General features: G+C 40.0%; 1 protein-coding gene across 4 annotated transcripts in view; it reads right to left on the bottom strand.

The window, feature by feature from the left end:
* Positions 1-16,905, bottom strand: part of LOC126367085 (calcyphosin-like protein) — a 111,089-nt gene that overhangs the window by 4,511 nt on the left and 89,673 nt on the right. For 3 of the 4 annotated variants that reach the window (XM_050010487.1, XM_050010490.1, XM_050010489.1), the window contains exons 2-5: positions 14,195-14,287; positions 1,562-1,715; positions 1,067-1,163; positions 444-524 (exon numbers count right to left, since the gene is read on the bottom strand). In XM_050010487.1, coding sequence (XP_049866444.1) covers positions 444-524; positions 1,067-1,163; positions 1,562-1,715; positions 14,195-14,287 — 425 coding nt within the window. Of the gene's footprint in view, positions 1-443; positions 525-1,066; positions 1,164-1,561; positions 1,716-7,657; positions 7,835-14,194; positions 14,288-16,905 lie in introns of those variants that run through there. The other variant, XM_050010488.1, reaches the window with a different exon arrangement.

The following is a 16,905-nucleotide window of genomic DNA, read 5'->3' on the forward strand; positions in this document are numbered from 1 at the left end:
ATTATTTGTGACCAACTGTTATCGGCTTGACGACCTCGTTCCTCAGATTTTCAGGTACTTATAGATTAATACTAGGGGGTTAAAAAGGCCACATCGAAGCAATTCATCTAAAAAAGCAATATTGCTATTTGACATTTCTGGGCATTGCGCGCTTACTTTTATATGCGCAAATGTCAAATTGCAATTATGCTGTTTTAGATGAATTGCTTCTACGTAGGTCTTTTTAACCCCCCTGATCAACAAAGCAATGTCGGGAGCGTTCAGTCAATATAAGGTTCTTTGTGATGACGTTTTATTTGGGGATGCCTCCTCAAGTAATCCTTGATTTTTTGGTTATATTTCTTAGCTTATTTTAAGTGTGTCTGTGTAATGTTAGTGTTGTACTGTTAAGAATTCGTTGTTTATCTGTCTCTTACTCCTGAAAATGTTTAAAAAAATCTTACTCTGAGTTTCCTGATGAACTCATCAAGACTGATGGACCCGCTGTTGTCGGCATCGAATATAGCAAACAGTTCGTCAGCATCCTGAAAAATACAAAGGTATTTTATTATTAGCTGAAGTTTTGTCAAAGGTCTAATGTCAGCAGACGGTAAGGAGACAACAATCAAGGTTCGAAAGGAAGATACGTTTGACACAATTGAGTTTTCAAATACTTTGTGAAGACATCCTATGCAGAATGACGTATTATTTCACCATGATAGCACTAAAAGTTGGTGTAGGTACCTAATAAAATAATACTTAATTTTTTACTTGAGCTGGGGGCTTGGTCACATCGTAGTAATTGATCTAAAAAAGCTATATTGCTATTTGTCATTTGTGTGCATGGCGCGCTTACATTTATAAGCGCAAATGACAAATTGGAATATTGCTTTTTTTTAGATTAATTGTTTCGATGTGGCCTTTTTAACCCTTCTGGACTTACCAAACAAAATATAAACGCAAAAATTAAGTGCAGCGATTTACCTTCCCGGGCTTGAAGTAAAAATCGATGCAATGTTTGATGAATGATGGAAAAGAAAAAAATCTTTTTCATCATAATCTTTATGTTTGTATCCTACAAGTTTACCTGTTCGCTAAGTTCCAGTCCAGTTTCTTTGATGCCGTGTAAGAACTCGTCTTTATTTAGCTGCTTGCTCCCATCGTCGTCCATTCTTCGGAAAACCCTATTAAGATAGACAAACATTTATTAGTTAGGTTAGGTTAGGGAGACCTTGAACCACTAGTGTTGAACACGGGGGTCACCACCGGGGCTTGAGAGGGGGCGTTGTGTTGCGTGCGCCTCTCCACAACGAAGGTAGGGTGGGGACACTTGTCCCACGAGATGGCGCCCAATCCATGGGCAATCGCCGCCAACCCGCGGAAGAATGCGAAAGCGTCCCCGTAGCTTGGCATAACGGCGGTGATACGGACACCGGGGGGTTTTAGTCGGTGTGAGACCGACATAACACTCTCGCTGTCCCCTCGGTGGGAGGGTATACGGTAGGCATTGCCAATCGAAAAAAAATGATTACGGAGACCTAGAAGGACGTTCATTGACCAAATTAGAGATGTGAACTCTTACCTGCCAAGCCCCATGATGCCGGAGGCGCCGCGCGACAGACACAGTAGGCGCAGCTTCTCCAGAGGGTCGGTCGTGTTGGAGAGGGCCCGGGCACTCTTTTGCATCAGCTCCTCTTCGACCCGAGAGCCGGCCGACTGCGGTCTGTGCCATGCGACTGTGTAACATTATGGATATTAATTTCAAGATGATTTTTCAATGACTATTGAGGGACTTTCCAATCGACGTTCCCCAAACACACGATAGATGGCGTTGTTCACTTTTAACGTGATAATTACCTATTTTCTCATTGTTGGGGTACATAATTATTCAAAAATGTAATGTAAAGGCAGATGCATATATGTATAAAACTAATTGTTGCTTGATATTTGGATCACATTGTGTATAGAATGATGTTGTTACCTTTATTACTTCTCTTTATTTTGATCAGAATAATAATGGGTGGAAGTTGTAATTGTACCATGTTGTAATAAAAAGGGTCATCATTTCCAAACCAAAAACAAAGATACTTATAAAAGATGCATATGTCTGTTATCCATGACATTAGAAGTTTAAACGAAGAAAAACTTAACAACGCCATCTGTTTCTGGAGAACGCCGATTAGAAACTCCCTGATTGTCACGCAGTAAAAGATACGTTACGGAAAAAAAGTTTAAGAAAAAAGTTTTCGCATCCTAAAAGCGCCACGTCACGCGGTAACGCTATCAGTGTCACGCGGAATTGGCATGCATGCGTAGCACCCGGAAAGAACTTCTTCGTGTGTATTTTTTGTACCTAAAGCATAACATACGCATACGGGACACTGGATGGGGTAGTGCTTGAATTTTTACGCACGTGGGCCAATCCCACGTACGTCAACATATCCACGTGACGATAAAACCGCTCTAGGGCCGGGTTTCCACTGACGCGGAGATGGGCGGAGAAGAGCGGAGATCTGCGGATTTGACCAATCACAGCGTTCAACAGAGCGAAAAACGAAGACGCTCTGTCACTCTCTCCCTCACGGTGATTGGTCGATTCCTGCACATCTCCGCTCAGCTCCGCGTCAATGGAAACGCCGCCTAAAACCCCTATTAATTTAACATATCGTGACGTTACTAAGGGGTTGCCTTATGTTTCATAAGAATGAATAATAGGCTAGTTCCAACTAGTCAAATCAGTTACTTTTACTAAACGTCAAAATACTAAATTAATATGGAATTTCGATGAAAAAGCACACTGTGACATCATAGAAAAACGTGATAAAATGTCGGACTAATTATTACGCTTTTTCTTGATTAAAATTCATAAATAAGTTAAATAGAAAAAATAAAATGTTTTTTGATAGTTTTAGGTAAATCTGTCTTATTTAGTAATAAGAATTTCATAATTTAGCTTGAACCTAGTACACGACGCAATTATTGACGTTAAAGGAGCCTTTATACCTTCGTTATGTATAACGAACGGCGCAGCCTAAAGCCCCTAACGGGCTCAGCCAACGTGTACTGAGGGCTTGAGTTATCTACCAAGTAATATGACTGTGACGCAGAATGGCGGATCTTAGGAATATGCCAACAAGTTTTGGAAACAGCATCAATGTGCTTTTTGTCAGCCTCCGTGGTCTAGTGGTTAGAGCGTAAGGCTCACGATCTGGAGGTCCGGGTTCGATTCCCGATGGGGACATTGTCGAAATCACTTTGTGAGACTGTCCTTTGTTTGGTAAGGACTTTTCAGGCTTGAATCACCTGATTGTCCGAAAAAGTAAGATGATTCCGTGCTTCGGAGGGCACGTTAAGCCGTTGGTCCCGGCTATTAGCCGTAAAAAACACCTCCACCAACCCGCATTGGAGCAGCGTGGTGGAGTATGCTCCATACCCCCTCCGGTTGATTGAGGGGAGGCCTGTGCCCAGCAGTGGGACGTATATAGGCTGTTTACGTACGTACGTACGTGCTTTTTGTATTGATTCTAGCGAGCTGTGTGCTCGTGTCATAATAAATGTTGTTCAATATGCATTCAAGCTTTCCGTACCGTTCTATAATGAAAGAACACAAATTTTATTATTATATTGCAAATAAAGGTTTGTCTACCTAACATTATAATTCGCTATAGAGACTGAAACATGTCCAAATAATCCAGCAGACCCTTCCTCGGACTCCGTTGGAAAGCTCTGTGGTCTAGTTCTTAGTTTAAATAAGTTAAATTGTGCTGTTTAAATATGTAATAAGTAGATGTTTTGAAAACAAAAGTTCCTAAAAAATAAAAAGAAAAGAAAATGTCAAAAGACCCTTAACTTGGTTTTGCAGCCGCTTAGACTACTCGAATGGTATTTTTACTACTACAAGGTTAAATTTATACCTATTTTTATGATAGTAAACGTAGTCAGAATGGTACGGGTTTATATTTCTCCTAATCTTTATTCATCGTTAGGTATAGAAATAAACACAACAGTCGCGCCATTTATAAAATCGTTATTTTTCAATTTTATTTTCTACTGTATCAGACACGCAAACATGGAAACAAGTTACAGTGTTTGAATTGCACGCTATATCTAACGATATCTAACTTGATCCACTTTTCGGTCAGCATGCCAACCGCATCGCGCGCGGCGTGAATTATACCGAGGGCTTCGACCAATAGCCGTACGACGTCTATCTACGTAGATAGCATTCGCTGCGCCTATTGGTCGAAGCCTTCGATATAACTCGATTGGCATGTAGACCCCGCTGAACAAGATATCTTGATAAAACTGACCTAGTTATTTGGCTGTAGGTAAGTAAAGCTTTACGCCTCTACATCAAAAATGAAGTTCGTTTCTATTAAATGAACGATAACATCGATATAATTCAGTGCTAGGGCACACTTTTGTGGCTTGGCCTTTTTAGCCAACTGCCAGATTTTTAAATGTTTCAGCGCGTTACCTAGATAGCTAGCTATATATTTATGTTTGTGTACTTTGTTTTCGGCGCGGTGAAACGTTCAGCTGTCACTTTTGCGCATACCTTGTTTTATTATATCATTGGTAGAGGCACAAGCAATCAAACACATCTTTTTTCTGTTATCAAACTTATTCGGTTTCTTTGCTTATTTTTCTCTAAAATCATTTACGAAAACAATCTCTCTACCGCTGCATTAGAATGTGCCAATAAAAGGCAAGTTAAAGCATGAAATGAAAAGTTGCTACAAAAAGTAGCTAAATAGTTTAGTTACCAGTTTTATTAAATTGTAGCTGTATGTCACTAAATAATAGCTAGATTTAGCTATAAAGTAGCTAAGTTGTTTCTAACTTCACTTAGTATACAAGATGGGACAGTTTACATTACTTTAGTACGGTTAGAAAAAAATGGAGCGAAGGAAAACAATAAAATAATCACAAACTAACAATACGTAAATATGGCGATAGGATATCGAAACGAATAAACAGCTAAAGAACTGGAATAACTGTGTCGGTAGTTACTGGGTCCATTCCGGGCAAGAGTTATCGGCCAAGAAGTTAATGCCATAAGTCTCGAAAAAACTGGGTCCGTCATGTTACTTGATGTGATCCTTTGGCGTACTTCTACAGCATTAGGTATAGAATAAAAGGTATTTTCCTTTGTAAATAGAAAGAAAAAGACTTCTTAAGTAGGTCAATCATTAGTTTTGATTACAAGAAGTGCGTTGGTTGAAGGAAATACACGCCATACTTGGGAAAACGAGCGTAGCCTTGAATTGAAATACTTATTAACTATGCGCAAACATTATGAGGATCAAGGTAAACTGATTCTTAAAAAATCTACCTACGTATTCACTGTCAGAATATCATATCAAGAAACATTTCCTTTGTTAGGTTAAGTTAGGTTATTTAAAATTTCGGTATAGGTAGGTACGCCGCCGGACGCCCTTAACTCTTTTACAATACAATACAAATACACTTTATTGCACCAAAATAAAAAGTACATGACAAATGGCGGCCTTATCGCTTAAAGCGATTTCTTCCAGACAACCTTAAAGCTCCAGATAACCTTAACCATAAGTTAAGTAATTTAGCTTTTAAGGGTATGCGCGCGAGCGTCTTTTGTTTCCGCGACTATTTTAATTTGTCGAAAGAGACAAATAAATCACCTCGCGATTACGTTGCTCGTGTGCGCATACCCTAAGGGTTTGTTTCTTATCGTCATGCGTCACGTCAAAAAACGTTCTTTTTCTGTGAACTCTACGAAATGCGTCTGAAGTTTTATCGCGTGATGAAATGGAGCGTTGACAGGAACATACCTACATTCGCATTTTAAATCGAATAACGTATTATTTTGTCGGAGCTTATTCAAAGACTACCTACTTATCGTAGGATATAAATAAACGTAAAGTAAGTACTAATGATAATGATAATTAATTAGCCGAGAAACTTGTAATTTAACAGTTGTTCAGTAAATAACTGGGGCGTTAAAAGGGCCACATTGAAACAATTAATAGGTAATAATATAGGTACTTATAAGAAAACAATATACCTATTGCAATTTGACATTTGCACGTACCTACCTATACAAGTGCGTAATGATAACATGTCCAATAGCAATATCGCTCACAAAGAGAAAATAAATAAATTAAAGAAAAAAAAGAAAAAATAATATAAATAACATACATACATAAACTCACGCCCGTAATCCCAAATGGGGTGGGCAGAGCCACAAGTAATCAAAGACAACTTGCAGCCACTGTTGATACGAAGTCCTAAGATGGATATGATGAACCTTATGGTGAAAAGGGATCAGCCTATCGCCCATAACATTAGTCCATTATGTTAGAGGACGCAATCCCTCTGTCGGTTTTTACGACATGCCCGGGAAGACAAGCAGCTGAACGTGTTCTATGTTTTTTATTTGCTCCCAGAACAGCATAGAAGCAAATTATAAATAAATCTAAAAATATCTGACTCGTACGAGACCTGAGCCCGGGACGAGCGTGTTAACCATTACTTTATTTATTTGTGTTTATTAAGAAACAAACGGTCATTTACATAAACTGCCTATATACGTCCCACTGCTGGGCACAGGCCTCCCCTCAATCAACCGGAGGGGGTATGGAGCATACTCCACCACGCTGCTCCAATGCGGGTTGGTGGAGGTGTTTTTACGGCTAATAGCCGGGACCAACGGCTTAACGTGCCCTCCGAAGCACGGAATCATCTTACTTTTTCGGACAATCAGGTGATTCAAGCCTGAAAAGTCCTTACCAAACAAAGGACAGTCTCACAAAGTGATTTCGACAATGTCCCCATCGGGAATCGAACCCGGACCTCCAGATCGTGAGCCTAACGCTCTAACCACTAGACCACGGAGGCTGTTTTTGCACGCGAATTTTTTTTCGATTCAAATTTTCTCTTTGTGAGTTTCCCTTACCACGGGAAGTGCTATAAAAACAAAAATCACTTAGCAATATTGCTTTTTTATATGAGTAGTTTCAGTGTGGACTTTTAATCCACCCTGATCATCATCATCATCTATTTAATAAGTGTAGGTAGGTAGGTTTCTCCAATGGCACTCAATATTTAATATTCTTTAATCACTTAATATTTTTAATACTTTTAGGTACTATAATAACAGATGTGGAATAAAATTGTGACTGCAAACGTGATGGTGGCATAAGCAATGAACACGCGAGTTGTAATAAGTAACCTACGTAACGTTATACCAAGTTATAACCTATCCCTAATAAGTCGTTGCCAGGTTGTCGACTTTATAAACGTACGATCAATCGATAACAATGCCTGCCTAGTTAACAATTTAGGTAGCCACTACATCCTATTAAACACAGCAATATCTTGACACCTTTCCAACTTTTTCGGTTTGACAAAAATGCCGCATAGCGTCGCAGTGCCAGTGGTTTGGCCAAAACTTTCCCTTTCAATAAAACACCCTTGTTTTTAACGAGTCACACTAAAATAATACCGTACTACAGGTAAATGACCGACTGTGAATATTAAAACATTCAAAAAAGGTACCTAGTTACTAGGTAATAAAGACAAACTATACGTAAGTATAGATTTACGACGATAACACTGAAACATAAACCGCACAGATACACAAACACTGTTTCTATTGTTATTTCACATAAAATTTATATATTGAAACAACCACACTTACTATTCGAATTAGTTTTTAGTTTGCCGAGATACATGTTAGCTGTATTCCTGGCGATATCATTTAAAACATCATTATAAATAAATGTTTGTAGGTATTTTAAGGTTATCCCGAATAGATCTGTCACATTTTTCTTGATCGCGGTTTGCTCAGTTAAGAATGCACGAGTTATATGAGCAAGCCGTGCAAACGTACTGAAGCTCGCTCGCTCGGAACTACTCGGAAGTTTTTATAACTTAGTACAATGTAACCGACCCTCGCCGGTTGGTACTGAGCTTTAGTTAAGTAATGAAGGACATTCCAAGCTATGTTCCCCAAAAATAATATAGATTGCGCTGTTGCGATTTAACGTAATAATACCTACGTATTTTCTCATCACTCGGTACTTACAAAATTATTCAAAAATACAATGTAATGACAGAAACATTTATACTTACAAAAAGAATTGTCGCTTGATATTTGGATCACGATATTGCTAGGTAGGTATATTGCTTCTCTTTATTTTGATCAGAATAATGATGGGTGGATAATGGTAACCTCAGCAGAAATGAATGTGTTACGGCATTTCGACTCCGCTCTGGTCACATCCCATTCAATAAGTTCGCTTATTTGATGAAGAAAGTACCTTCCCCTAATTGTGGTGTCTATGAAGTCATCGAAGATGTTTTCCATATTCTAATGGAGTGTGACCGGAACGAGGTCGTCAGACGTCAATTATTCCGCAGACAACCTTTTTTGGGCCAGTGTAATTCGGCATTGACTGACCCATTCTCTGATGGGGCCAAATTTTTTTTATATATATAAAATCTATTATATATAAAAGATATTTTTCTTGAACAATGGAGCGACATTTTCATTTTTGATAAAGCTCCTTAAATAAAGAGTAAAAATAAAACATATAATTGTGCCTGGATGTAATACACAAGGGTCATCATTTATACCCAATAAATACATACATAAACTCACGCCCGTATTCCCCGAAGGGGTGGGCAGAACTACGAATAATAAAAAAAACTATTTGCAGACACTTTTGATACATAGTCCTGTAGGCCCTGCACGGTAACCGCGCCGCGCGCGGCGCGATTTATACCGAGGCCTTCGACCAATAGCCGTTTGACGTCCATCAACGTAGATAGCATTCGTATCGTTTATTGGTCGAAGCGCTCAATATAATTCGCGTCGCGCGCGGCGCGGTTGTCATGCAAACCCGGCTGAGGTGGATAATGATAAACCGTATGATGATAGGGAATCAGCCTATCGCGCTTACAGATAATCCATCATGTTTGATAGGACTGTCCCTTTGTCGCCTTTTACGACATGCACGGGAAGATAGGCAGCCAAACAAATACAAAAGTTGCATATACATATATCTGTTATCCGTGAAACTACGTAGAAGGTTAAACGAAGAAAAATCTTAACAACGCCATCAGTATTGCTTTTAAGGAACGTAGCCTAGAAAGTTTCTTGCCAGTACCAACTGAACTCAGTCTAGTGTAACATGCTTATTACGACTGTTCGGTTACAAGGTTATATGGTAATAAATATTGTATTGATATTTTTTTAAATCATATTTTATAATATATACTTAGAGGGTTTTTTAAAGCCACCCTCATCGTGTCTATCTAATACTATATACCTATATTAAACTTAAACAAATGAATTATATCTATACTTACTAAATAAAAATCGATAAATCTATCTTTTACGAAAAGAATTACGAAATGAGTATCTAGTTTCTTTCTTCCGTTCGTATTATGTATACCTATTCCACATAATCCACACAAATTAAACTTAGGTGCCATTTTTATTTTTAATATCTAGCCAAAAATTATACAACCAGGAGATCATTACACTTCAAGGGTACATCTAACTTAAGTATCTAACAACCTAACATAAAATCCACGAGTAAGTAGGTACGGTCACAAGCATTAATAATATGTATACACTTTGGTACCATGTCACATTACCTTTTTTGACAAATTGAACTGTAAGTCTTACTAAATGTAAAATATGTTAGTAGGACACAGTCCTAAAGTGGGTACATTATATTGCTCATGACTGTATCTATACTTCACCTGCAGGACTAACATGCGCAGCGTGATAAAATTTTTGTCAATCGATCAGTTTGTTTTTCCCCTGACGACATACCTACATGGCTTATTTGGGTCCACATATTAGCACCAATCGACAAAATGTCATAATTATATCGTCAGAATCAATGAAATGACCGTGGCAAAACTTTATCACGTTGCGCTTGTTAGCCCTACTGAGCCATATAATAAAGTGAGATAGGTGATGAGCCTAATCGCCGTCTATAAATTTTATTATATGTAAATAGATATAACTCTTTATTTCGTCCTAAAATCATAATTAGGCCTTATAAAACTAGCTCAAGGCTTCTTCAAGGTGAAGAAAATTGCCGAGTGGATTTGTTAATTGAAGCTATTCTTTAGGGAACTTGTTTCATGATTGATAGATAGTTTCCTGACGTTTTCAATTAGGGTAACCTTCAGCACTTTCTTTGCAACTTAAAGTTGATGAGCTGTAATGAAGGTATGAAACTGTTTGGTGGTTTTATAGGTAGCTAGAAAACGGCCTCCGTGGTTCTGTGGTTGAGCTTTGGTGTCACGATCCGGAGGTCCCGGGATCGAATCTCGGTGGGCACATAACAGGTCCTTAGTTTGGTTAGGATATTACAGGCTGATTACTCAAATGTCCGAAAGTAAGATGACCCGTGCTTCGGAAGGCACGTTAAACCGTTGGTGCCGGTATTACGTAGTACAGTAGCTACACGAGCCATGTCTGGGTCCCTTTATAATATAATTTTATGAACTGGGTACGGTAAGGTTCACAGGGACTGTAACCTGGAACCTGACAGAGGGTAGCAGTAACTGTCAGTACTATTCAGAGGCGGAGGACAGGAGTCCTAGTATGGCTTTGTAATAGACTACTCTGGGCGCCATCCCACTTGCATCAGACAGAGTACGGCGGGGCGGAAGGCAAGAGGGAAACCACTGCGGCAGTAGTTTCCCTCTTCATCAATTTAAGAGTCACGCTCTTGTCGGTGTAGCATTTGCAGAAGCATGGAAAATGCTGCACCGACAAGAGCGTGGCTCTTAAATTGATGATGATGATGACGGTAAAGTTCAGTACGATCTACTCTGAACCGGAGTGCGTGTATGAAACGATTGATGAACGTAGAGGAAGGAAAAAAAATGTGTCAGCGTGGAAGCAAATGGAGTTCCTCTGTTTACCCCAGTTGTCTCTACTTCTATCGTGTGGGTTATGGGTTAAATAGGCGTGAGTTTATACATGTCTATGTATGTTGAACTTGGTGCATTAAGGATACTTTAATCGACCTAGTTTCGTCTCCCAAAGGGTCTAATATTCGACAATAAATGTGTCATCCGTCATTCGACTATGCGTCACGCTCGCGTGTCCAAACCTATTAACTTTTATCAACATGCAATTGTATTATGTTCACCGTAATTTTTGAATCACTAAAGCTTTTGTAGGGAATAGGGAAAATATGTTTTGTAACCTAAAACCGTTCCGTTCGTCCGTTCGTTCGTTGTAACGGAACGTTCATGATTAACACTTTCAAGGACAGAACGTCTAATGACATTCCGATCCCAAGGTGTCATTTACCTATTATGAACCATCAATGACCCATGATCTCTGTCCGTGAAAGGGTTAAAAAGCAAATATGTCTTCAAATCCCGGTATCGCCGACTTACCTACACTGAAAGCCGCTGAAGCCGTGAAGCTGTTGGTTCCGGTTACTACTTACTGATGTAAGTAAGTAGTTGTTACATGAGCCATGTCAGGGGCCTTTGGCGGCTATTGAGCCGCCACAACAACAGGGTCACTCAATAGTAACCCTGACCCTGTTGTTGAGGTTGGTAATCCACCTCACAACTCACACGATAGAAGAGAAGAAGTGTGAAAGCCATACCGTAAGCGCGTTTTTGAAATAACTTTCCTATCCTTTTCTGTTACTCAGAACCGTCATTTGTTAGAGCGAGAGAGAGCTACCGCACGCGGCAGGGTCGAGAAGGCTAAAGTGTGATGAGGTACAACCCTTAAGCAGTGTCTGCGAGGCATTTTAACTGTACCTATTTAATATAGTCCGATAAGGGAGCGGCATGGGTGACCACAAAAAAATAGTTTTCATCTCGAGCTCCTCCGTGCTTCGGAATGCACGTTAAGCCGTTGGTCCCGGCTGCATTAGCAGTCGTTAATAACCATCAATCCGCAATGGGCCCGCGTGATGGTTTAAGGCCCGATCTCCCTATCCCTCCATAGGGAAGGCCCGTGCCCCAGCAGTGGGGACGTTAATGGGCTGATGATGTGATGTGAAGGGAGCGGCAAGGACTACCTACACGCGGCACTGTAAGAGGTACATATAGCAAAATTGAGGGAGTTTCCAAGCTATATTCCTCAAAAACAATATAGATGGCGCTGTACAGATTTTCCTTCGTTTAACCTTCTAATTTCGTGGATAACAGACATGTGCATCTTTAATCTTTATTTTTGGGTATAAATTTCATCCTTTTTATTACACCCAGGTAATTACATCTTTCACCCATTATTATTCTGATCAAAATAAAGACAAGCAATAAAGGTAGGAACATAATTCTATACATAATGTGATCTAAATATCAAGCAACAATTACTTTTATATATTATGCTTCTGCCATTACATTATATTTTTAAATAATTATGTAGGTACCCGAGTAATGAGAAAGTAGCTAATTATCACGTTAAATCTCGACAGCGCCATCTATAATTATTTTTGGGGAACGTAGCCTGCAAAGTTCCTCGTAAAACTAACATATTTTATAGGTCAATGAAAGAAGGAAAATACCCTACAAAAATAGCTGAATGTTTGCTGAAAGTACGACTAATACAGCAATAAATAACCATGAACAGTCATGAGCAATATAATATACCCACTTTAGGACTCTGTCGCACTAACATATTTGACATTTAGTTAGACTTACAGTTCAATTTGTCAAAAAAGTTAATGTGACATGGTACCAAAGTGTATACATATTAATGCTCGTGACCGAACATACACCCTCATGGCTAATTAACAGTCACCGTATTTTTATGTTAGGCATGAGTAAACTGGGTATCGGCGAAACGTTATTTTATCGATCGATGCAGCCTTTCATCATAGGGGCTTTAATATTGCTGTTGCGAAAATAAGTTAGACTTTAGTGTCTAAAGTGCTAAACAGCTAGATCATATGATCACATCACCACCTCTGTACGGTCATGATCATTAATATGTATACACTTTGGTAGCATGTCACATTAACTTTTTGGACAAATAGAACTGTAAGTCTCACTAAATGTCAAATATGTTAGTGCGACAGAGTCCTAAGGTGGGTACATTATATTGCTCATGACTGTACTTATCCTTAGCATTATCAGTTTACTACGAGCCGATTCTCTCAAGAGCACTGAAAGTTTTAATTAGCTAACAAAACTTTGGTTAATTATTGTTTTTAAAACAGAATTACTAAACAACTGAACTTTGTAATACTAAGTAACATTCAGTTTAGTCAACTGATTAAATGATTATCGCGTGCTCAGGGGTGAAGGAAAACATCGTGAGCACCCACATACCCGAGAAATGCGTTTCGGAGGTATGTGACCTAATCTGTATTGGGCTGGATTTCCCTTCGCGTGTTGGGAGGTCAGACAGGCAGTCGCTTCTGTACAGGGTCCGTTTGGACCCTTTGAAAACGGGATAACGCTGAAGAGATGATGACAAATAATAAACTTTGATAAAATATTACAAGACTCTAAACTCTAAGAATGTATGAAGTCCTTGACGAGAATGGAAGAAGCGAAACTGATCCTTACCGACCACGGTCAGGATCGTAGGAAGTGGAATTCTGTGGCATAGAGTCTCCAAAGGGAAATAGGCTGATCTTATGTAAGTAAAAGATTACAAAATAAGTATATACATCGGAAAATATCGCAAGGACCCGGTGGTGTAATGATCAATAAGTTCGTTCCAGGTTGACAAGAGCTGCGGGTACAGGGGGTTGCAAGCAATATGAATTGCTTCGATGTGGCCATTTAAAAAACAAAAACAAGAAAACAATATTGCAATTTGACGTTTGCGCGTGTAAAAGTAAGTGCGCAAAGCAAGGTCCCGGTAGAGTTTTGACTTATTGTAGATTTGCCGCAGATGGCATTAACTACTTGGCCGGACAAATGGGAAGCGCTGAAAGCTCTCACTCGGTACAACTTTTAAGACAACAGGCCTGAGGGTGCCCAGTTGGGCGCGAATCTCGGCTCAGGGCGTCGTTTGAGAGGAAGAATATTTGAAAGGATTGATCGACCCTAGTGGATCGATAGCGATAAGCGCTGAATGCGGGAAATCGTCGACCACGCCGGCGGGGTCGGTATCGGGGTTCTGAAGTGTTTGGTGTGAACCCGGTAGGCAGGTCCCGCCTGTGACAGCTTTTTTAGAATTTTTCACTTTGTGGTATGAAGATTATGATGGTGACCATGAAGTACTCACGGGCGCTGTCCATGCTGAGCTCCTTACTGTTCTTGCTGTCGCCGGCTGCCGGTGGCTTAGCTTTCTTATCGTTGTCGTTGTAGTTGAAGCAAGCTGAAACAAAGACAAAGATAAAGATTTTTATTGTGTATAAATTTAAGAGCGTTAGGTTCACGATCTGGAGGTCCGGGTTTGATTCCCGATGGGGACAATGTCGAAATCACTTTGTGAGACTGTCCTTTGTTTGTGATTTAGGCAGATCAAGGGCTTTTCAGGCTTGAATCACCTGATTGTCCGAAAAAGATGATTCCGTGCTTCGGAGGGCACGTTAAGACGTTGGTCCCGGCTATTAGCCGTAAAAACACCTCCACCGACCTGCAGTGGAGCAGCGTGGTGGAGTATGCTCCATACCCCCTCCGGTTGATTGAGGGGAGGCCTGTGCCCAGCAGTGGGACGTATATAGGCTGTTTATGTTTTATGTTTTTTTTTTAATTCAAGTAAGACAGTTACGGCCTCCGTCGTCCAATGGTTGAGCGTTGTGCACACGATCCGGACGTACCGGGTACGAACCCCGTTGGGGACAAATCACAAAAATCACTTTATCCCTAGTTTGGCTAGGACATTACAAGCTGATCACCTGATTGTCCCAAAAAGTAAGATGATCCGTGCTTCGGAAGGCACGTTAAGCCGTTGATCCCTAATTATTGGTTACTAATTACTGATGTAAGTACCTAGTCGTTACATGAGTCATGTCAGTAGGGTCGAGAAGGCTAAAGTGTGATGAGGTACAACCCTTAAGCAGTGTCTGCGAGGCATTTTAACTGTACCTATTTAATATAGTCCGATAAGGGAGCGGCATGGGTGACCACAAAAAAAAAGTTTTCATCTCGAGCTCATCCGTGCTTCGGAAGGCACGTCAAGCCGTTGGTCCCGGCTGCATTAGTAGTCGTTAATAACCATCAATCCGCACTGGGCCCGCGTGATGGTTTAAGGCCCGATCTCACTATTCATCCATAGGGAAGGCCCGTGCCCCAGCAGTGGGGACGTTAATGGGCTGATGATGATGATGATGATGATAATCAACAACCATGAAAGTAAAATTAAGAATTGATTGTGACATCACTAAGTCAAAGAAACAGTGTTTATATTAAATTTATCACCTGTATTATTAGATTTCATAAATTGCTAACGTTTCTTGCAGCGGGAATGATAAGTACATAATGAGCGAATTAACTATAAATATTTTACAAATTCAAAAACTATGAATAATACTGGTACCTACCTAGAAGTACCTATCTACATAAACGTAGCGAAGGTAGGTACCTACATACCTTATTTGTGTCTGATTATTTTATTTATATTTTAGAAAGTAGTTCAAAACCGTATCCAGTGACTGCCAAACCTCATATGATAGCAATTTGAATGAATAAGTAAGTAAACAAAGACAGTTGTCTTTTCCCAGGCCGTTTCAAGGCTATGTACCTACCTATACATTAATAATGATAGCCTAGACAGTGTTATTTCCAGTAGGTACCTACATATAGGTGTGTAGTTACGATACATATACAGGATGGCCCAGAGGTTCACGTTCAAAATTAAAAAGTAGATAGAGAGGCTTATTGGCTACCAGAAACAGGATGGCCCAGAGGTTCACGTTCAAAATTAAAAATTAGATAGAGAGGCTTATTGGCTACCAGAAACAGGATGGCCCAGAGGTTCACGTTCAAAATTAAAAATTAGATAGAGAGGCTTATTGGCTACCAGAAACACCCTCATGTAACTATGTTCAGCGATTATCACACCCCCATGTATGATCGTTTCGTACATAAACAGAAGCTTACAACTGAGAGGTACCTGAGAGGTACTATCAGAGGTACTTCCATCGCAAGATGAACTAAATACCCACAACTCACCGACATTTCTGTCAGACCAACGTAATAGGTCCTCTTCTATCAATAGAATAGAATAGAATAGAAATAGTTTATTATGAAAGGACGCCACACACAAAAAGAAAGACAACAATATCATGTCTTATTTCCACTAAAACAATTACAAAAAAGCAAGAAGGATGTTAGTCGAAATGATCACAAGGAGGTGGTGGACGTCCTGAGATAAAAGGGCCTCACTCAGCACAAGTCGCGGCGCGAACCACGACGCTGATATTATGTGGACCCTATTGGGTGACGCACGAACATCATGCATGTGGGTTGTGAAGTGGATGCCCAACCTCATCAACCCTGGTGTAAAGGTTATTATTGAGCCGCCAAAGGCCCCTGACATGGCTTATGTAGCGATTACTCATTTACATCAGTCAGCAGTAACCGGGACCAACGTCTTAACGTGCCTTCCGAAGCACGGATCATCTTACTTTCGGACAATCAGGTTCGGTTCATTATTAGAAAATATTAAAAGTTTCCATGTGAACACGAACCATAGGTAAGGGTAGGTATATAATATAGCATTCGTCAATTCGATTAGGTATATTGTGTATGACCTAAGTCACGGTCGGTCAGTCTGTAACAATGACTCATAGCCAAGCCTGTGCCCTCAAACAATACCTAACTACGCCTACCAAATAATTACCAATCATTCCTCGACTGGAACTAATCATATTTTTCTCTTTGTCTAACCTCTCTGGGGGGGTATGGAGCATACTCCACCACGCTGCTCCACTGCAGGTCGGTGGAGGTGTTTTTACGGCTAATAGCCGGGACCAATGTCTAAACGTGCCC

The sequence above is a fragment of the Pectinophora gossypiella genome, chromosome 5, assembly GCF_024362695.1.
Source record: "Pectinophora gossypiella chromosome 5, ilPecGoss1.1, whole genome shotgun sequence".
Taxonomy (NCBI): Eukaryota; Metazoa; Arthropoda; class Insecta; order Lepidoptera; family Gelechiidae; genus Pectinophora; species Pectinophora gossypiella.